The sequence below is a fragment of the Poromitra crassiceps genome (assembly GCF_964638095.1).
Source record: "Poromitra crassiceps genome assembly, chromosome: 11".
NCBI classification, from domain to species: domain Eukaryota; kingdom Metazoa; phylum Chordata; class Actinopteri; order Beryciformes; family Melamphaidae; genus Poromitra; species Poromitra crassiceps.
Genome location: NC_139643.1, coordinates 53339426 through 53362310, shown reverse-complemented (window position 1 = coordinate 53362310; position 22885 = coordinate 53339426). Strand labels below are relative to the sequence as shown.

General features: G+C 43.2%; 1 protein-coding gene across 1 annotated transcript in view; it reads left to right on the top strand.

Moving 5' to 3' along the window:
• sema4ab (sema domain, immunoglobulin domain (Ig), transmembrane domain (TM) and short cytoplasmic domain, (semaphorin) 4Ab) overlaps positions 1-2753 on the top strand; it is a gene marked incomplete at both ends in the record, with an annotated part of 31112 nt that extends 28359 nt beyond the window's left edge. The window contains 2 exons of the mRNA XM_083646099.1: positions 1713-1954; positions 2139-2753. Coding sequence (XP_083502225.1) covers positions 1713-1954; positions 2139-2753 — 857 coding nt within the window. The remainder of the gene's footprint in view (positions 1-1712; positions 1955-2138) is intronic.
• Positions 2754-22885: the final 20132 nt, after the last annotated feature.

The following is a 22885-nucleotide window of genomic DNA, read 5'->3' as shown; positions in this document are numbered from 1 at the left end:
CTCTCGCTATGGATTTACTTTGAAAATGACAGTTTCGCGTACTTTGGATTATTATTTGATGATCGCATGGTGAGTACACAAGTCACAACATGTATGTGATTGTTTCTAGCGCTGTTGTGTGTGTTTTTGGGGGAATGAACGGCGGTAGCATATTAGAGACTGCCACTACTGTACTATCTAACTAGCGTTAACAGTACTAGCAGCCCCCATGTATCACTGTGAAACGCACTTTCTAATGCACGCCACGCACAGTGAAGATGTTGGCGGCGTGTCCCTTCGCATTTAACGTTAGCCAGGGGACTTTTCAGTCATGCATCTGCATGCGTCTCAGATTTCTAATAATATACGGGTCCACACGGGTCCGACATTTATCGGTTCTGAACGGGGCCGGGTCTCAGATTTCTAATAATAGACGGCTCCACTCCGGGTCCGGGCACAAATGTCCCGGGTCCATTAGGGTCCGGGTCCGTGATTTTGGACCCGTGAAGACCTCTAGTCTGTATAGAGGGTTTTGTGAGCTGTAATCTGTATAGAGGGTTTTGTGAGCTGTAATCTGTATAGAGGGTTTTGTGAGCTGTAATCTGTATAGAGGGTTTTGTGAGCTGTAGTCTGTATAGAGGGTTTTGTGAGCTGTAGTCTGTATAGAGGGTTTTGTGAGCTGTAGTCTGTATAGAGGGTTTTGTGAGCTGTAGTCTGTATAGAGGGTTTTGTGAGCTGTAGTCTGTAAAGAGGGTTTTGTGAGCTGTAATCTGTATAGAGGGTTTTGTGAGCTGTAGTCTGTATAGAGGGTTTTGTGAGCTGTAGTCTGTATAGAGGGTTTTGTGAGCTGTAGTCTGTATAGAGAGTTTTGTGAGCTGTAGTCTGTAAAGAGGGTTTTGTGAGCTGTAATCTGTATAGAGGGTTTTGTGAGCTGTAATCTGTATAGAGGGTTTTGTGAGCTGTAGTCTGTATAGAGGGTTTTGTGAGCTGTAGTCTGTATAGAGGGTTTTGTGAGCTGTAGTCTGTATAGAGGGTTTTGTGAGCTGTAGTCTGTAAAGAGGGTTTTGTGAGCTGTAGTCTGTATAGAGGGTTTTGTGAGCTGTAGTCTGTATAGAGGGTTTTGTGAGCTGTAATCTGTATAGAGGGTTTTGTGAGCTGTAATCTGTGTAGAGGGTTTTGTGAGCTGTAGTCTGTATAGAGGGTTTTGTGAGCTGTAATCTGTATAGAGGGTTTTGTGAGCTGTAGTCTGTATAGAGGGTTTTGTGAGCTGTAGTCTGTATAGAGGGTTTTGTGAGCTGTAGTCTGTATAGAGGGTTTTGTGAGCTGTAATCTGTATAGAGGGTTTTGTGAGCTGTAATCTGTATAGAGGGTTTTGTGAGCTGTAGTCTGTATAGAGGGTTTTGTGAGCTGTAGTCTGTATAGAGGGTTTTGTGAGATGTAGTCTGTATAGAGGGTTTTGTGAGCTGTAATCTGTATAGAGGGTTTTGTGAGCTGTAATCTGTATAGAGAGTTTTGTGAGCTGTAGTCTGTATAGAGGGTTTTGTGAGCTGTAATCTGTATAGAGGGTTTTGTGAGCTGTAATCTGTATAGAGGGTTTTGTGAGCTGTAGTCTGTATAGAGGGTTTTGTGAGCTGTAGTCTGTATAGAGGGTTTTGTGAGCTGTAGTCTGTATAGAGGGTTTTGTGAGCTGTAGTCTGTATAGAGGGTTTTGTGAGCTGTAATCTGTATGTCAGCCTTGTGTCCTGCAGGTGAGCTGGTGTCAGTGTCTCTGAATGAGGTGGTTTGGCTGTCGTGTCCGGCTGCGTCGCGACTGGCCCGCCGCCTCTGGGAGCGTCCCAACAGCCGCCTCTCCTCAGAGCTCTACCTCCAGCTGGAAGACGGCAGCCTGCGCTTCGTGGCCACCCCGGCTACCCTGGGCCACTACCTCTGCCTGGCCACCGAAAACGGCTACCAGGAGACCTTGGCCGTGTACCAGGTGTGGTAAAATAATATTCTTTAGTCCTCCAAGGCATGACTTCCTGTCTTACTGTAAGCTATTCATATAGACATAGTCGAGCCTCGAGCAGGGCTTTTTTCCCCTGGATGTTTTCTGCAATAAATCATATTTCAACTTTTGCTAATAGTTTGATTTGAGTTAAATAGAAAATCTCACAACACAGGTCAAACAGAAGAGCAGCCCCATGCGCCCAACCCAAGCCGCCTCCACCCGGCCTCAGCCTCCCACCTCGCGGGTATCGCCAAGGCCTGGACTGCCTACCTCTGTGGGCACAGAAACCAGACGAGAGGTGGAGTCAACATTAGCCAGCGGTGAGCCTCGCACCTTGCGAGGTGAGCCCCCCACCAGGCCAGCGGGCAGGACCTCCAGTGTGTGGGCAGAGACATGGGGGCAGCCAGAGGTGCAGCCTGGGGGTGGGGGCCCCCTCCCGTTGGCCCCCCGGGGCCCTCAGCAGGGTGCCCTTGGGGGCCCATGCTACCTGAAGGAGTTGGTGGTGGTTTCGGTTCTGCTGGCTCTCTGCCTCAGCCTGCTCATCACCATACTGATGTATGCCATCAGGCAGCGCTGCCGGAGCCCGACGGCGCCCCAGCCCTGCACTCCCACCAGGGACTCGGATAGGGGGCCCCCTACGGAGCGAGAGGCCCTCCGGGGCGGCCAATCGCTACGCAGCAACAGCAAGCGCAACGGGCAAGCCACACACAGCAGCCAAGCCAATGGGGTGGTATGCAATGGGTCACCCAAGGGCTCCAATGGACATTTGCCCAACACCCCTATCTAATCTATCTACTGTATCTATCTATCTAATACCTAAACAACCCAACACACATGAAAGGAACACACCAACATTTTGGGAGATTCGCCTATTTGCCATATTCCCGATAGTAAGGTGAGAAGATAGACGCCCTTGTCTTCTCTGTGCGTGCAGTAGAAAGTAGCAATGCACCCCTCCTGCTAGTTAGCTTAGCACAATGACTGGTAGTCTGCAGAATAGCTAGCCTACCCCATTACCTCACCAAATTGTAATTGTAATTTTCCAGCAAATAACATAGCCGTAACTATACGGTTTTGTCAGGTCCACCTACTAGTGATGCGCGGGTCACCCAGAACCCGCCGGGTCCCCCGGCCTGGCCCGCCCCGCAGGTGGTCTGGGTTGGCAAATTATGAAAATATGGTGGGTGCGGGCGGGGCAGGCTCAGAACGTGACAAAGCAACATTATGAAATAAGTTAGAGCAGTGAAACACCCAGAGTGACCCTTTATTAGCAGGTGAACTCTCTCACACACACGTAGGCCTACACACAATCAGATCACACACGTAGGCCTACACACAATCAGACAGACTCTGAAGCCGTCTGCACCTGCTGCACTCTCTATAGCCTACATGGAGTAAAGAAACGCTTCAATGAGGTAGCCTATGTGCTCTCAAAACAAACATTTTGGAAGGATTATTCGCTGTAATTATTATTTGAAGTGTCCATCTAATGCCACCGCAGATTTTCTGTTGTGGACTCGACTGTGATCTATTTGTCAACTTTACTGCAACGTGACCAATTGAGAGCGCATGAGGTAATTAAAAGAAATGGGGAAGAATAAGAACTGTTTCTGTAGCCTCTACCTGCTACCTCCATTTGAATACCTTGGATTACTTGAAGAAAGACCGATAACAGCTGAGTTTGTAGCCGCGCAACTCATCCAGAGCAGTACAACTGTTGTCGCGCACGCATGTGAGTGTCTGTGTGTGAGAGAGAGAGAAAGAGAGAGGGGGGGAGAGAGACAGAGTTACTTTGCACACCTTGGAGAGCTCTGCTGCGCTCCTCCTGAGTCCGGAGACATATTACCGGTACATTAAATTGGCCGTTGCGGGCTGCTGGGTGCGTTGGGTTGGCATTTTCAGATATTTTAACGGGCCGGGCGGGGCGGGCTGGCTCCAATGACGGGTTGGGTTGGTGCGGGCCTTAAAAAACCCTGACCTGCGCATCACTACCACCTACTACTCCCACCTCATAACCCTAACCCTAACTCCCACCTCATACACTCCGGCTCCACCAACCTCAAGGCTCTTTTCTCCAGAATCTCCACTGTAAACAAACTTCTCAAACCCAGTGAAAACACAGTCAACAAGTGTAACGCTTTTCTTATTTTTTCGAGCAAAGATCAACACCATCTACAGCCACCTGCCCACCACCCCCTCCCTGTCCAGCTCCCCACCAGCCTCCCCTCCCCCTCCACCACCCCCTCCCTGTCCAGCTCCCCACCTGCCTCCCCTCCCCCTCCACCACCCCCTCCCTGTCCAGCTCCCCACCTGCCTCCCCTCCCCCTTCACCACCCCCTCCCTGTCCAGCTCCCCACCTGCTCCCCTCCCCCTCCACCACCCCCTCCCTGTCCAGCTCCCCACCCCCTCTCACTACTCAGCCCCTGGCTCAGTTCTCCCCCGTGTCCCCTATGGAGCTGCTCCACCTGCACTCTGGATCCCATCCAAACTCATCAAGGACTGTCTCCCAGCCATCTCCCCACTCATCACCAGCCATCTCCCCACTCATCACCAGCCATCTCCCCACTCATCACCGACATTATCAACTCCTCATTCATCTCAAGGCTCGTTTGTGTTTGGCATGTTTAACGTTAGCATGTTCGTTTGCTACCATCATCTTCCCCACCGTGTTCTACGCTAAAGTCGTCCCGACATAGCTTGTAAAACGCATGGTATTTGCTGATGTGGGTAGTGGTTAGAAACGGGATGGTCTCGCACCAAGTGGACTGACATTTGGTAGCTCATCTCTCCTTCTTGGGACCCGTTTAATCCATTTCCAGTGGCAAAGTGAGCGGAGCCCTTTGACTGTATACATATGATACATATGATACATATGATACATATGGCAGAGCGCCTCACCAAGAGCTGCTTGAGTGAGGAGCGCACTCAGCGCAGTGTGTCACTCGTCACTGCCTCTGGCTGGGTTGGGTTGCCAGGTAACACGATACATATCCTACAAACCTATAGCATCAAATAGTGCCCTTGGGTCTTATTTTTCTTGGATAACAGGGAAATCCCGGAAAGGGGTATTTTTGTTGAGTCAACTGAACTGCATTGAACTGGTAACATGGAAATCCCGAAGTCTTGTGCTCCAATTATCTCACACAAAAAATCATGTTGGCGGTTTCCTTTAGCCTACACAATATAAAATATTGATGTAGAAAAAAAAAGAAAATGTGCTACACTTTCAATTTGATGCATGAAATGTAGGCCTATATGTAAAATGGAAACTGTTCTATAATAGACTACTATAGCTGCTAAAAAAAGATCGGTGATCAATCGGTGATCGGTCGGACAGATATTTCTCATAGGCGATCGGCGGCAAAAAACGTGATCGGTGCACCCCTATAAATACAACCTCTCCCTCTCCAAAATGTGTTGAACCATGGGGGGCTTGGACTCAGCCACCCTAAAGGGACCAGAGACTCGCTCTGTGGACTTTGACTGGTGATATAATGAGGAGAGACAAACTGTGGTCATGAGATGAAGAGACGCTGCTTTGGAGATGGTACTAGTCTCTGTTATAGAGAGCTGCAGGAATGAGTCCGGAAAACATGGATGCTAACACTTCCGGGTTCTTCACTGTTTCTGCCTATGGGATTTTTGAATGGGTAAAGGTTTTTGGCGCGATGCTTCAAATGAGGTCTGTGGTTAACGCAAGCTTATTCAAAAGTGAACCAGTATTCAGCAGGATAATCTTCACACATGAGGACCACTTTTAGGAGTTTTTAAGCTTTTACGTGCCGTTAACTCATTGAATGCCAATGACGACAGCTGTCGTCAATTCAAATACTGACGTAGAGTGCCAATGACGACGGTTGTCGTCAATTGCGTTTTTTGACGGTGGGACGTGGATCAAAGCCTTCTGCCTCTCCTGTACAAATATTATAGCTATTGGAGGTCTATAACCTATTTTACAGAACCCTTAGGTGGCGACAGTGCTCTCCAGGTTAACAGAAAGGCAGAGAAAAACAGAGAATAAGTCATTGAGGAAACGGAAATCGCATTGCATCCGTATGCATCGATATGCATGAAGCGTTTTAACGTTAGATGTGCCTGCAACAGGCAGCAGCCAATCTGCTCCCACAATTGAGGTCCTCCACTGCTGCGACAGCCCATTCGCATGATCATCGTTATTATTCTCAACTGGAAGCATACAGTAGTAGCCGGTGACAAACACACGCGGAAAAAGCTGGATGTCGCCGCGCACCCTTCACAGTGCAGTCAGAGCAAACTCAGCAGAGAGCCACCTCCCATACAGGGAGGAGTGTGCAGTTGAGGCGAGGCGAGGCGAGGCGAGGCGGGGCGGGGGGGGGGGGGGGGAGAGCAGCACACAGCCACACAACACCCAGACAGACCCAGGCAGCAGGACAGGGTTGGCAAACGCAAGCCAGAATATCCGATGCCCACCAGCAGCAAGAAGCTGCAACCAGCAACGCACGCAGGGGCCAGCTAAAATAACCATATATATATGGTTGCAGCTAAAACTATTATTCTGACAAACAAAATTCCCTGGCCTAAACTGTTTTATTGAAGGAAATTATTTTTGAGGTGTGACTACATTAGAAAAGATTAGCTTCAGAGTCAGTGATGTGCTTGAAATGTTTAATTTCACAAAAGGCCAATTATCTCAGCTTCTAGGAAAAAATTACTGTTTTTCGATGAATCAAGCTATCTTCTCCGGCTCATAACTAAAGAACGGAAAATGGGATCAATAAACTTTTTTTTGCAGATGATAGAATAGAGTCTCATCGTTCTTTGTGTGTGTTCAGTGTTTACAGAGTAATATCACACAATATTCTGTGGGCCTCGAGAAATCACTGAAAACGCTCTGAAACTCTGGCACTGGGAGCGTCCGTTCTCCAAAAGTGGCTGGCACTCAATGAGTTAAAAGGGCGGCTAGCTAGCAAACGGCTAAATTAGACTACACTGTTGAGTCGACAGGGATATTATACGTCAATAACGTCATCACTTGGATGAAGGATAGGGTGACCAGACGTCCCCGATTTTCAGGGACAGTCCCCGATTTCGGTGCTCTGTCCCCGGCTGGAGCTGTCCCCGAAAATGTCCCCGATTTTGGCCACAAAGTCAAATAATAATACTGGCAAGAAACTTGATAACAGAGCATTTGCGGCACCACAAAAGCCTGTCGTGCGCACGTTGTGCAAAGTGCTGCCTGTGTGTGACAGAGTAGATCACAGAGTAGATGTTCTCCCTAGATTACAATTATTATGCTTATTATTATTATTACTATGGCTAAGGTGACCATAATTAATTTCAATGTCCGCTCTCGAAATCGCTGTCCGTTCTCAAGAGCTATTCAGTTGGTTCATGAAATCGCTGGGCTGCGTGCTCTCCAGTGTTGCTCCTGGCCAATCCCGGCGCCACAGGGCGTGGTTATTGCTTATCCTATGTGGGGTTAGAAATCACGCGCCTCTGCCCGTGCCATGGTTTTCCCAGGACCCAGCCGCCCGCAACTGAAGCCCCAGAGGTGGCGAACGAGAGGCGGCGTCTGCTTGCTGCTTTTGCTACCGTCCTTGTTTACCGGACCCCATTCAGCGGGTTATCCATCCCAGTTGTTTTTAATAGTTAAAAGTACAGTAAAACTATCTGGTAAGTAAGTGCAGTAACTAACTCAAAACGTTTTTGCAGAGAAGTCAGTAACGTTTTTATGTACACCAAACTCCATTGAAAAAAATGTCAATTTTTAACATGATTGGCGATGGATCATTGTTATCTAGTCATTTAGCCTACTGTTCCCTAAATTGGCCTTCAGCCATCAAAACTTTGATAACCCCTGGTTTAAATTAACACAATAGGTCATATTTATCTCTAGATTACAATTTTAATCATTAAAATTGCCTTTTAGTATTAACATGATTTTTTTAATTATTTTGTCAGCATTTCATATTAAATTAGCAGTTAATATGGTCATGTGGCCATTGAATAGGCTACTTGAAACTGGTGAGCGACACCCTAAACTCAAGGAAAGTGTTTACTGAGGTAATAAATCACTACTGTAATGTTTTTGTTTTGTGGAAATAAATTATCCACCAGTTGGTGAGGTCAAAGAGAGAAGTTGTCCCTCTCTATGTTCCTGCCACTCTACACAATACACCAGTAGCCTATTTCCCATGAATTACCTAGGCTGTCTAATTTGTGGTAAAATGTGCCAGATAACTACATTGTAAACTGCTTCTTTTTCAATTGTTTCAAAATCACAAAGTTCTTCATAGATCTAGCCTCTTACTTTTGCTCTCAAATTGCACCAGATTTATGCATTTTACTGTAAAATGTACACAATTTTCTAAAAGTCGGGGGGGCACAGCCCCCCCTGGGCCCCCCTAGTGGACCAGAAAATGTCCCCGATTTTCATTTCAGAAATCTGGTCACCTTAATGAAGGATGAACACAGAAATTCTCTTTCCCTCACCTGGTTCAGCCCGGGGTAATCAGTGCATAGCAGCGCACACATCAACAACACTACAGGTTGAATTTTGCTGTGGTGACGTGACGTGGAAGCCTATGCGACACTGTGTGTAGTTCTGGAATAGCTTAGCATGAGTTTTTGACTTCTAGGGCTCGCATTTACGCTTCAAAACTCATGAAAGTGGTCCTCATGTGTGAAGATTATCCGGCTGAACTCTGGTTCACGTTTGAATAAGTTTGCGTTGCCTACAGACCTTATTTGAAGCATCGCGGCAAAAACCCATTCAAAAATCCCATAGGCAGAAACAGTGAAGAACCAGGAAGTCCGGGATCTCTGCGTTCCGACTACAAAAATACATCATCCCTGCGGTACTCTATTCCCATAAGCTGAAACACATGGGCTACATTGTTCTGAATGTATGTGCTGTATATAGATTTTCAAGAGAAAATGTCTCTTACTAGACTAACATTTGGGATAGATTGTTCCGAATGTACAGTATGTGCTGTATATATAATTTTTTCAAGACAAAATGTCTCTTACTAGACAACATTTGAGATAGAGAAGGCTTTAGTTTGATCCTCCATATTGGGTTCTAGGCTTGGGCGGTATCTATTTTTTCATACCTTTATACCTTCCTGACATTAGACAGGTATACGGTATACGATGGTATCAGTTTCGTAGGGGAGGGGGAGTGTTAACTGTTTCTTTTCTACCTCAAAATAATTCTTCTGTTGGCTAAGTTCCTGTTGTGTAAATTCATGTCCATAAAAAAAGAAAAAGGCCGGAAGCTCCAATATCATCTAACTCTGAATTAACTAATAATTTAGCCAGTTGTATGTAACATACCAAATAAAAGCAAACGGCAATGTCTAAGAATGCAACGCCATGTAACTGGCTCGTTAATTCTCGCATTCAAGGGAACTACGTTAACGTCTGCGGGTCTTATAGACGTAAGTGGCTCGCGCCATCTGAAGCTTTCTATGTTGGAGTCCAGGTATGTTTTGCACAAGGACGTCTCTCAGTGTGTTGCTGTTAACTGCCCATTTCCTTGTTTTCTTTTTGTTGATCTCATCTTTTTCCTCTTCGACTTGATTTGTATCACTCAGACCGCAGCTGCGGGCGATGTTCAACGCATTCCTGCTCTAAAAGCAACTTTCTTCTTCTGACCTTTTGTATTTCGTGCCGTGACCACCGGAAGTGTTAACACAACCCGGAAGAATTTGGCCCACCGCCCACCGTATGAACATAAGGTGAATATTAATTATTATTCTATTCTACTTCTATGTTTCAGAAAACTTAATTTACATGAACAATGTTCACCTAATGTTCTCAATGGAGAATTACAATTAAACAGAATGGACACTGTTATGGGCATTTTTGATGTATTTAAAATCATACCGCCAGTATATCTAAATACCCCGGTAATACCTTAATACCGCCCAAGCCTATTCGGTTCATTCAATAATTTTATAGGATAGTGTTGTGAAGCATACAGTTACTCAATTTGTTTGGCCCTTTTTCTGTAGTACAGCTGCACTGCGATGGCAGCAGGGATTCCGTTTGGCGGGTATCGCGTGCAGTGAGCCAGCAGATTGAAACGTCAATGGCCACAGTGGCCATTTGGAAATATGCCAAATAAATAAATAAATTTCATTAACAGCATTTGAAGGCAGATACCAATATTTCTAGAGTGAGGCCCATTAAATGTGAACATTTTAATGCCAAAAAGTTTGAAAGGTGTTCAAAATTCTATTCTTTTTTCAGGGTAGGATTTAGGATTAGCAGTTCTTTAAGGCAGGGTGTTTAATGAAATCACTACTATGTAATGCTGCTTTATTATGTTTACATTCCTACATGATCTAGAAGGGATTAAATATTATTGTAACATGTTGCTCAATTTCTATCATTCAAAATCCAAGAATGCTCTCTGGGTTCCACTATAATCTGTCAACACCACAAGATTAACCGCTGTTATTGCAGGTTATCATTTATTTTGTTGACTCTTTTAAATGTGCTGCAAATTATTTGGTTTGGTTTATTTGCAAGAAGAAACATACAAATAGTCCCCCCTTCCCACAGACAGGAAAGAACCACAGTATGGCATTCCATAACTAACCAGGATAAAAACACAGAAAAGTCATAGACTTATTTCCACTGCGGTCCTCTTGGTGGCAACAAGACAGACAAGGCAACAACAGCTACAATAGCAACAACTCCAATATCAAAAGAATATCAAATATGCATAATGAATACGTAGAAAACAACAGACCCTCCACTGGAAGGACTATCTTACCAGGTTGGCCATGAGCCACTTATTGAGTGCACCTAAATTAAACAGACTTTTTGAGGTGATGGAAGTGATGCTGGTAGGCTATTCCATGCTACTGCTGCAGTGTAGTGAAGTGATGCTGGTAGGCTATTCCATGCTACTGCTGCAGTGTAGTGAAGTGATGCTGGTAGGCTATTCCATGCTACTGCTGCAGTGTAGTGAAGTGATGCTGGTAGGCTATTCCATGCTACTGCTGCAGTGTAGTGAAGTGATGCTGGTAGGCTATTCCATGCTACTGCTGCAGTGTAACAGACCCATGTGCTCTGACGTTAAAGAGTAAATAGTTTGTGTTTTGGGTTAGGGTTAGGTGTAAGGGTGTTAGGGTTAGGGTTAGGTGTAAGGGTGTTAGGGTTAGGGTTAGGTGGAAGGGTGGAAGGACAGTTTGTTGTCCGCTAAGTTCTGAGCTCAGTGTTTTCAACAACTGTCTTATCCAGGTGAGAAACAAGCAGGGCAGAATCATCTGCATCTAAAAATAACTGGCAGGAACAAGCATCACTCATATCGCTGACATACAAAATAAATAAAAGAGGCCCCAGGACACTCCCCTGGGCACTCCACAATGTACCTCCAAGGGATCTGATAAGAGTCCCATTTACATCAACAAACTGATCCCGATTAGTGAGATAGGATCTCATCCAATCTAGACTCAGGCTATTAAAACTCATGGCCTTTAGTTTAGACAGCAAAATTGTATGGTCAACTGTATCAAACGCTTTTTGAAGGTCCAAAAGCACCATACCACACCATTTTCCCTGCTTCTACTGCCTTTCTAATAAAATCAGTAAGGTAGAGCAGGCATGTATCAGTAGAATGTGATTTTGTAAAACCAGATTGGAAGGCAAAAAGGAGGTTTACCTCATGAATATATTTTAGGTATTAATTTGCTTATGGAGTATTTTTGACTTTTGATATATCACACTTAGAATGGAAACTGGTTTATAGTTACCATGCTCCACCTTACTGCCCTTCTTGAATAGTGGCATGTTTCCATTATTTTGGTACCCAGTGCCAAGCTCAATGGACAGGTTGATGATATGAGTAACATATGGAATAATCTGTACTGATGAAATCTGTAATATGAATAAATCTGTACTGTTGCATCCTTTAGGACATTGTCTCAGGGTTTTGAATGGCAGCAAGGGGTCTTCTTTTACTGAAATAGCCTTATAATGTTACACATTGTAGATTTTTATGACTTAACAGAAATCCCACAATCTGGATTCTCTTAAAGCTGTGAACTTGCCAAAACTGCATTTCCCAGTTACACAATAGGAAACTGAAGACAACTGTCAAAATAAAATAACTGGTGGCTGCTGACACTTCAGAAAGAGTTGAAACAAAGCTGTGGAAAAAGCTGCTCTTTGTGAGAGGATGACCTGATTTTTTTCCTGACGATGTGAGATTTCCAAACACTTTTATTTTACTTTTGAATGCCTTTTTTATACAATCTTGCTCTGTAGTTGACCGGTTGAAAATACATTTTTCTCATTATTGTTTGAGCAACCACTACTTGTAGGAACTTTTGTCAAGCTTAAGGTGGACAGCGCATTTATTGTGCATTTAACATTGTCTGCACTTTACATTGATGGAATTAAAATCAGATAAGTGATTGAGGAAGAGGCTTAAAGCTTAACATTAAGCATGTTGCACAAGATCACATGTTGGGTTTTATTCACATTCCAAATATTTAGCCAGTTACAGAAAAGTCAACTAGTCACCTTTATGTGACAGTCATCTTATTCCTCCCAAAATAGAAGGATCTTTGAGTGGTTTTATGTCCCTAACCACAAAGATGAACACCTGACATTGTTTAGATCTCTATGATTTCAACGGCCTTTTGAGTTTGCATTATTTTTATTACGTATTTTCTTTAGTTAACAAAATGGAACACAGTTGCTTCAGTCAGGAGCAATTTGTTACCGCCGCACGCCCAAAACACATCAGGAATGGGGTTGGTGAGATTGGCCAAAATCTTTCTCTTGACAAGTGCTCCATCCTGCAAAAGGTCAGGAACCACATCTGGAGCAAATTATGTCCAAACAACCAGTCTTGAGGGCACCCAGAGGTTCAAGTACCCAGACTGGCCACAAGGTGTCCTTCCTGTTCAGGATTCTTAAGCTCCGGTCCACATACATTGATCCAACTGCTCGAGGTTTCAGCGGTTAAACATGTAAGATTAAAAAGGTTCAAATTGTTATTTTCATGACCCCCCCAAAAATAAAAAATAAAATCAGTGTGCTTTTTGAGCTTTTGGGTAGTGCACCCCCTCCCCTCACACCACACAAAATCCATGTGGGTTCAAGAAGAACATCAATGTTCTTTCCAAAGATCTTATCAGCTTCTAAGATATTCATCTGGCCCCAGATCGTTATGTACAGGTAGAAACAATATGGCTTCTGCACTTTCCCATTTTAAAGATCCTGTCATTGACACAAAGGGTTAAACACCTGAGTCCAGCCTCGCTTCACCCTGGGCCATGCAGTGAATCAGAACTTTTCATTTAAAACATTTAAAAAGTGGACCTTGTGTAAATAAAAATACCAAGTGTGTTTTTCAAAGATTGTGAAACAAGATGTTGGTAACTTGGATTCTGCAAACTCAATTGCACAAATTAGCAATCTGTACCTTTTATTCCTGTGTTTTTATCACTTTTTTAAAGGTTTCATTTCATGTCTTCACTACCAATCAAAACAGTATAGTAGGCCCTAGAAGTTCACAGTAGTAATATCAGCAGCAGTAATAGTGGTAGTAGTATTAGGCTCCCTTACTGTAAAAGACTTGATTGGAATAATTGACTGTTTCAGTGTTTATGGAAAATGTGTGGATCAGAGCCTCTGACTGGTGTGCAGCTTTTGACACAATGAGGATCCAAGGGCCGTTTAACCATATTTAAGCAAGCAGAATGTTGGATGGTTTACAATGATGAGAGACAGATGGATGGATGGACATGGGCAAAGCCAACATGTTAGGGGAAATCCAAAAGAGGGTGTGTGTGTGTTAGGGGTGTCACAATATATCGTCCCACGAAATTTCGCGATAGTAAAACGTCACGATATGTATCGTTGAGATGAAATCTCATATCGTGAAAAAAAAAAAAAAAAAAAAAAAAAACTTTTTTTTTTTTTTTTTTTTTTTTCAAAAATAGACAAAGAAACGTCTTTGTTTGTTGAAGTTCAATGTGTGGAAAGTAGTTCAGTTGAACAAGTCTCTGAAGAGACACATGAGAAGTTATACAGGAGAGAAACCATTCAATTGAGTTTCTGGCAAAACTGTTTACTTGACAGGAAAAACTGAAGATGCATAAAAAATAGACTAAGAAAAGTCTTGTTGTTTGAGTTTGAAGAAAAACTGAAGATGCATAATGAGAATTTATACTGCTGAGAAACCTTTTAGTTCAAAGTAAATCTAAGTGACGGTGTAACTCATTCTATTTCAAGATAAGCCTTATCTCCAATCTCATGTTTTTTCTAGTTGTTATTGTAATAACAATTTCCCACAACAGCATGTTTTGTATTTGTGCATTTCAAATAAAATACTACTTTTCCAGTCATATATTGTCATTATTCAAGTTTAAAAAAATATTGTTAAAATCGTATCGTATCGTATCGTTATCGTGAACCCAGTATCGTGATACGTATCGTATCGTGAACTGAGTGTATCGTGACACCCCTAGTGTGTGTGTGTGTGTGTGTGTGTGTGTGTGTGTGTGTGTGTGTGTGTGTGTTTCTGAAACAAACAGAAGGAAATACTCAAAATTATGCTGCCCACAACAAATAACTGCTAGCAGTTTAGCTTTAGCTGCCAACTAAACATCAACCATTTAAACAGGAAAATAAATATGGACTCAAATACAAACAAATAGGTAAATGACTACAGCAAAGGTTAAAGCACTACTTGACTTAACGCACACAGATTACAATGCAGGCAGCTCTTAACACAGTGTGTACTGACTGGGCTTTTAGGAGGGTGCAGGTCATTAGGTCATTATGAGTGATTGTGGGCAGCTGGGTCAGGTGCAAGAGGAACAGGTGAGGGAGTGAAGCATTATGGTAAACTGAGTCCGAGAAACCAGCTTGGGATTTTCAACACTTACAAAACCAAACCCATGGATTTTATACCTGAAATGTCATTAATTTATCCATTGCATACACATTAATTCAGAATAAAAAAAAAACAATAGTTCTAAACCAAAAATTGAGTATCATGGGTTTATAAGGGATTTATTCATGGGTTGATTCAGAGAGACAAGTAATTAAGGGATTTCCGTACCTTGTGTGCATAGTTTACAGATGATCAAAGAAAAGTAGGTCATAAGAACACTATTATCTTTCACTATCATTTGGAAGATTTGAAGACTTGTCAATGTTTTGTGGACTCCAGGGGCCTGTACTACGAAGCTAGTTTAACAGATCCGCGATAAGTCCCTTTGATCTGGTTTGACTGAACAGGATCAAAGCTATCTAGTTTAAGGATACTACGACGCTGGTTTTTTACTCGATAACTGAAGCTGGGATCTGCCTGTGCACGCGCACGTTTTTCGCTCGTGCACAGGCGCGCGTCCACGCGAAAGAGGTGCGCTAGCCAATCACATTAACAGCTGAGTTGATCCACGCCCACACCCATTTCCTCGTTCAATGAAAGCGCAGTGCATGATCAGAGTTTTAGCGGATATTTAATGTATCCGCGATTTAATGTCAGAATGAAAATCCGCGTTGGATAGTCTGCTGAAGGGCTGTCTAAAGCAGCAGCTTGTATTCACATCAGTCATTTGATTTACTTTGATCAGCGATTTCTGTCTGATACAGCTGCATTGACAGCAGCAACAAATGTAAATGTGTAATCTCAGTCTATACATTTCCACAATCTGTAAGCCTATTTAGACCATAGATTTAGAAACGCATGCCCAATGAATAATGATCTCTATCACTCATGTGTGTGGTTGCACTGATCGAATAATTCATATATAAAATAGCCTAGTATAAAGCCTAATAGCCTACTATAAAAGAGAAAACTGCTGAACTGAATTGAGACGATGCGGGCATAGTTATCATTGATAAAAACTAGCCTATTTTTGCTCATATATTGGCATACAGCCTACAGGACACAGTTCCAGCTGAAAGATGCAAGAATAGCCTGCATATTTAGTATTGGGGCTATCCCATATTTATCCCATATCTATATTATATGTATAGGCTTTTCTGGCATGTAGGAGAATATCACCCTCACTCCATTTGAGGGTCCGTTCATGATATGCGCCGCAGTGATTAATAGTGATCATATTTCTCCACGCATCGTTGAGCTGTTAAGACATAAAGTGGTAAGTAGGCTTAATTTAATTATGTAGCCTACAGAGCCACGAATGTTTTGCTTGTTCTATTCTCAGTTGACTGCAATCTATTTTTCATATGGCGATCTTATGAATGGTGAGTGACTCCAGAGAGCCGATTATATGGGTCTCTCATGGATTTTGATCTTATCCTCTGAAGCTAACCTGGTCGCGACCAGGTTAGCTTTGCAGCGTCAGTTGCCATGGTGATTGAAAGTTAACTTGCTTTGTAGTACGGCTAAACCAGGTTTAAACTCAAACTTACTCGGATAAGGCATTAAACTAGCTTCGTAGTACAGGCCTCAGGAAGAGTAGCTGCTACCATGTGTAGCAACTAATAAACAAGAAACAACAATATTGAGAGCACTTATCTGCTGTTGATTTTGACACCAGTTAATTTGAGGCTACACTATGGATGTACCGCACCGTAAATCAGTGGTACCCAAATAAATGAAAGCTACGTTGCTTTTCAGAGGTTAAATTAATGTTTTATTTAGATAACAGGAGATTGTGTAATCATCAGTGATGCTTTCTATACAATAAGAGTGAGGCCATCACCAGAATACACATCTTAAAGGCCTGTTTTTAAGTGGGTAACTTGAAAGTATTTAGTTACTTTTAATAAAGAATAATTTGCTAATAAGTTAATATTTAGGGCAAGGCATTTCAACCAATTAGTTTCAAAACTAACTTTCCTCAACACTGTTGCTAAGCCTGACAATGGGGCTCGCACGCAGCTAATTTTTGCACGTAAACTTCAGATTAGATAATAATCGTAAAACAAAGTTTATTCAGCATGAGGCCATTTACATGAACTAAATTAAGCTTGCATCACTAACCAAAGTCAATAGTGAGTAGAGGGTGTGTAGATGAAGAATCAGGCTACCTTTATAATATATGAATAAGAAGGGAATGTTGAAGAGGCGTGATTCATTTCTGGGCCAGCCTCTGATCCCTGCCCACACTTAAGCTGAATAAATAAAGATATTGAGATGAAGACTACAACACCTTTCATGTAAACTAAGAAGGATATAACAGAGACCAGGAGAGCAATATCAAAGTGCTGATTTATTATTATTTTAACTAACGGAGTAAATTTCACTGGCTTAAAATCAAGATGGCGCAACCACTGAGATGGCTGGGGACCAACACACTGTGCTTAGTGATGTTTGGTATTTCAGGTAAGAAATATATTAATGACTGGTTGGAAATAATCAAATACCCATATAAATATTTATATTAAAATAGATTATAAACATTTATAACTCATCAAATGGAGTTTCATACCTGGAGATATATATACTGTATATATATATATATATATATATATATATATATATATATATATATATATATATATATATATATGTGTGTGTGTGTGTGTGTGTGTGTGTGTGTGTGTGTGTGTGTGTGTGTGTGTGTGTGTATATGTGCATAATATATTATGCATAACATAATATATATTATGCATCTTTATTTATTTATTTATATATATATATATATATATATGATTGGTGAGTCATTCAAAGTGGTCATGTTTGGTTTAAGACTACTATGATAGATTGATTGATTGATACTGTAGATAAGTGCTCCACTACCTTGCCCTGCTCAGGAGCCACATTGGGGGGGAATCTTTACAAGAGCCATCATCTAAAAAAAAAGGGCATTTTCCTCCCTTTATTTGTTTAGATGTTTATTTATATATTTATTTTAAGTAGTACTCAAAAGAGCCACAACTACCCAACTACCGATACATATATTGATGATAGATAGATAGATAGATAGATAGATAGATAGATAGATAGATAGATAGATAGATAGATAGATAGATTATTGGCCACAGAGAGGAAATTCTTTACTGCACAGTTCAGACACAGTACAGACAAACAGGATAGCAACAATGTTGATACTGTACTGACTTAATAAATGTAAATAGCCTGGTGGAGTCCTCATTCAATCATCGTTAAAGTATAATGTATCTGGAAACATTCTTGCCACTCTCAACACAGATTTTCCTTGACTTTCACATCCTCAGTGGTGTTTTAATTTCAGTGAAGGTTTAGAACTTTGAGCGGTCCAGAGAGGGATCTTCATTGTGTAATGAGCTTATGGTTATCCTCTGTCACCTGTCTGTTTCCACATTCAGGGTCCTTTATGTCTAAACAACCAGTCTTGAGGGCACCCATGGGTTCTGGCACTCAGAGCTTTCTAAAAAATAATGTCAAAGCATCATCAGTCTTGTTGTGGTGGCTGTTTCTCTAATAGCTCATTATGTTGACCTGAAACCTACAGGTCTTCTGGCTGGACAGCTCCCCCCCCCTGGCTCTCTGATTTCAGAAGAACTGATGTTTTCAGACATCCATGCTTACTATCTGACCATGGAGATCACCAACAGAGCCTTCACCACCGCACTGCATGACCACACCTCTGAAGTATATAACAGCATGTATAAAGAAGTCGACAACTTGGTAAGATTAATAAGCATAATGATGATAGTTAGAAACCTTATTGTCCACAGTGTGGAAAATTGTCTTTGACTTTATCACAAACAACACAGATTTACAAACTATAGGGAATAAGAAAAAAAGACTGAAAAAAACCCTGCCCTGCCGGAGCCGATGCTCAAAATTTGTAAACTGCAGTACACCCTCACAACCACTGAGCACTGAACCAGTACATCTGGTGCTGTGGAGCAGTTTAAACCCAAAATGACACAGGCTGTGTTTTAGCTCTAAAGTTTTAGCTCCATTCTCAGTCCCTCCCTCAGAATCTTTTCTTGACACCTCTCACATTAACCCACGGGGATTGCAGAAAGATCAAGGCTCCAGTAAGGCTTGTACAGTTTTCTAAAACCTTTATGACTATTACAATCATTTGCATTTCAATGAAAGAGCCAAGAGGATGGAATATAGTTTTTTTTAAGATGAGAAGCAGCCCAGGGCAGTTCCAATTCCTTCTTCTATCCCTGTTCCTTATTCTATTCCCTAACAGTGCTTTTCAAAGTGGGTAGTTTCCCTCTTCTTGCTCCCTTTCTTATACAGGTTTTAAATCTATTGGAACTACACCAGTCAGACCTTGTGGAGAGATTAAAAACATGGCTGAGATACGGTGCTGTTCGGCAGCATCTTTTAGAAATCTGGTAGGCATTTCATTCAAACCGGTTGCTTTAGAGCAGTGGCTTTCAAACTGTGCGGTGCACCTCCCCTTGGGGTCGCAAGACAACTTGAGGGGAGGCAGCGCGCGGCGACGTCGTGCTTCCCCCTCACGCAAAAATCACAGAGAAGTAAATGCGTAACTTGGCCATGCTGCACATTGTGCACAATGGCTGCGCAGCCTCCACTGTGAAGCAGCCGGGGGCGGAGCTCCCGCAGTCTGGCTGCCTGTTGAGGCCAGCCGGGGGCGGAGCTCCCGCAGTCTGGCTGCCTGTTGAAGCCAGCCGGGGGCGGAGCTCCCGCAGTCTGGCTGCCTTGTTGAGGCCAGCCGGGGGCGGGGCTCCCGCAGTCTGGCTGCCTGTTGAGGCCAGCCGGGGGCGGAGCTCCCGCAGTCTGGCTGCCTGTTGAGGCCAGCCGGGGGCGGAGCTCCCGCAGTCTGGCTGCCTGTTGAGGCGAGGGTGAGAAGCTGTCAGGGGAGAGAACTTCAGCTCCAGGGAGAAGGAAATCTGGATTTTTTTTTAAGCGTGTTTCACAAATCCGATCGCGGTAGTTCTTTGTGATGTACATCAAACACATATATGCTTATGTTTTGTATCTGTTGGGGAGCTATTTCTGGCAAGTTTGACTATATTTATGCCGCTGGGCTGGAGAACTGTCTGTCTGCACTGGCCAGTGGCCACTGTGGCCAGCCTGGCTGCAGCACACAGTCCATAGGGGTTGAACGTGCAGAGAACGCAACATTTACAATCAATACACTGCACAGGACAGGCATCATGCTAGTTATAATAAAGATGTGTTAAAAAAAAGATTAAAAGTCCTTCAGAGTGGATAAAGATTTAAAATATTTAAAAGAAGATATTTGAAAAAAGGATGAAGTGTTTTAAAATCTTAAAGAATATAGGATAAAGATGTTTACATTTTTGGAACTCGTTCTTATGCCTGAGTGGAACATACAACAACAAGGGTGAAATTTCCATAGAGACAGGGGGGGTCATGTCCCAATTCAAAATTCAGATTTTGTCCCTCCCCCCCCCCACACACACACTTTTTCACTGCAAAAATCGTGGACGTGGGCCGACATTACTATCTTTCAGAGGCTGTAGCAAGCTCATTTTTAAACCGAGAGATAAGAGACTAGTATCATATGAAATTAGAAGACTTAAAGTCCCTGGAAACCAAAATCCACAAAAACGTTCTATGTTATTTAGGGTCTTATGTTAGTAATTTTGTGCCTCCGAAATTATTATACATTACTTTCAACCCAAAGCCTTAAAATCGCCACTTTTCTACAAGATTCTACAAAGTACTTCCTCATTGAAGACAGCAGTGTGCGAGGTGCTAAAACGCAGGAGCTTATGACGTCATAAGCTCTATATAACCTTTGTACACGCGCGCAATCCGCACCCACCTATGGCAAGTCCGTTCTTTGCCCCCAGTGACAGCGCTCCCTCGCTGTCCGTCTCCCTCTCACTCTGTGTGCCGTCTGCCAAGCGCTATGCTTGTGAGATTAGCAAGGTGTCGGGTTTCAGGCCATGTGCTTCTCTCTCTCTCTCTCTCTCTCTCTCTCTCTCTCTCTCTCTCTCTCTCTCTCTCTCTCTCTCTCTCTCTCTCTCTCTCTCTGGACTAGTGAGAGAGAGCGAGAGACACACAGGCTGGTGGCTCTCTCACACACACACACACACACACACACACACACACACACACTCGCAAGTGCTGTGTAACTTGATCTCTTTCTCCGTTTCCCTCCCCCCTCTGTCTCGCGCTCTCTCTCTCTCGGAAAACCTGCTGCAGATGGGACACGCCCACACAGTCCGCGGGAGAAATACACTCTAAAAAATAATGATTTTCTCATGAGTTTTGCCAGACTGTCAAACCTAAATTTATATACTTTGCGACGTTCATCATCGTTCAAATTTGGCTGGTGGCTTATTAACATAGGGTACTGTGATGTGATGAACTCAAAATGCTAAATAATAAAGAAATATTTCTGGTTTCCAGGGACTTTAAGGCATAGCTAGGCATGCTAACTTGTCGGGAAAGGGGCTAAATAATGCTCTAAATTTTGGCTAAATTTTGGCGAGGGGAAAACAGGGATGGCCATTTACAAAGGGGGCCCTTGACCTCTCACCTCAAGATATCTGAATAAGAATGGGTTCTATGGGTACCCACAAGTCTCCTCTTTACAGGTTGGGGTTATTGTGTCCCCCCCACTTCTCAAACCAAAGTTACGCCCTTGTACAACAAGAACAGTAATAATGGCAATAATTGAGGGGGGCAGCTGTCTATATGAGGGGAGGCTCAGTCTCCCCTCATATAGACAGTCTATATGTCTATAGACTTGTCTATATGAGGGGAGGCTCAGTCTCCCCTCATATAGACAGTCTATATGTCTATAGACTTGTCTATATGAGGGGAGGCTCAGTCTCCCACACTTTGAAAAGCCGTCACCTCAAAGGCTGCACTTCCATATTCACCACTGACTCAGTGGTGAATATGGAAGTGCAGCCTTTGAGGTGAGCACAGTCATCATCAACAGATCAATCACCACTGAGTCAGAGCACAGTCATCATCAACAGATCAATCATTACCCTGGCAAGATGGTATCAGTGGTTATGAGAAGCACAATGAGTAAAGTTATGTTTTAGATGGAAATATGGGATTGTCCGGATTGCATTGAATGTGTTTCGATGCACATTAATATTCTGCTAATATTCAGAATATTCAAGTAGGCCTATTGCAGATCATTCTGATCCAGATATACAATATTCTAATCTGGATATGGTGTCATGTAAACTTTGTATCCGGGATATGCCTTGTACTGCTGCGTGGTGGGCACATAGTAAATACAATATTGGCAAAGCATACGGCACATGATGCTGCAATAATGACCGTAAACATTCATAACAGTAAACACATGATACACCTTACATGGCTCAGCATACTATAACTTCTATTTTGTTTCATACGTTTATCTATTGATCTGTCTTTTGTTTTCCAGCTTACCAGAGTCTACAATTGCTCTGACATAAATGTAAATGGCATCAGGGTATGTCCAACATATAACCACTATAGAGGTGTTGCAAGAATGACTTTCAGGTGAGTAGAAAATTTCAACCAGTTTTCATTCCGATGGCGAAATATATCACTGACCTGTCACACACCTTGTGCATTGAATGGAACGCGCTCAAATATGATATGACCAGGGACGCAAGAAGTACTGCACCCCTGTTGGGGTGAGGCACAGCGGGGTGAGGGGGCTTGGGTTTAGGCACTGGGGAAGGGTCTCTTAGGGTTAGGCACACGGGGGAGGGGGGTTGGGCACTGGTAGCCACTTGGTTGGGGTTAGGGTTTGGATATGGTGGGGAGTTTATGGTTGGGTTCTCCAGGGGAAGGGTTAATGTTGGGGTCTCCAAGGGAAGGCTTAAGTGCAAATTATGCTCGAGCGAAATCGGCGGCCCAGACTGCACCGAGGGGGTCGCCGCAGCTGGGCGTCCTTTCGGCGCAGCTCGGCGTAGGGGCGTGCAGCACCTCGAAAATGTCACTCTGCGCCATCTAGCGCCGTCAACTCATTGTTGTGAGGAATGAGGAAATGAGCATTTCCTCATTTAACGTGCTTGTCCCTCATCTAGCAAAGCCTTCTGCAG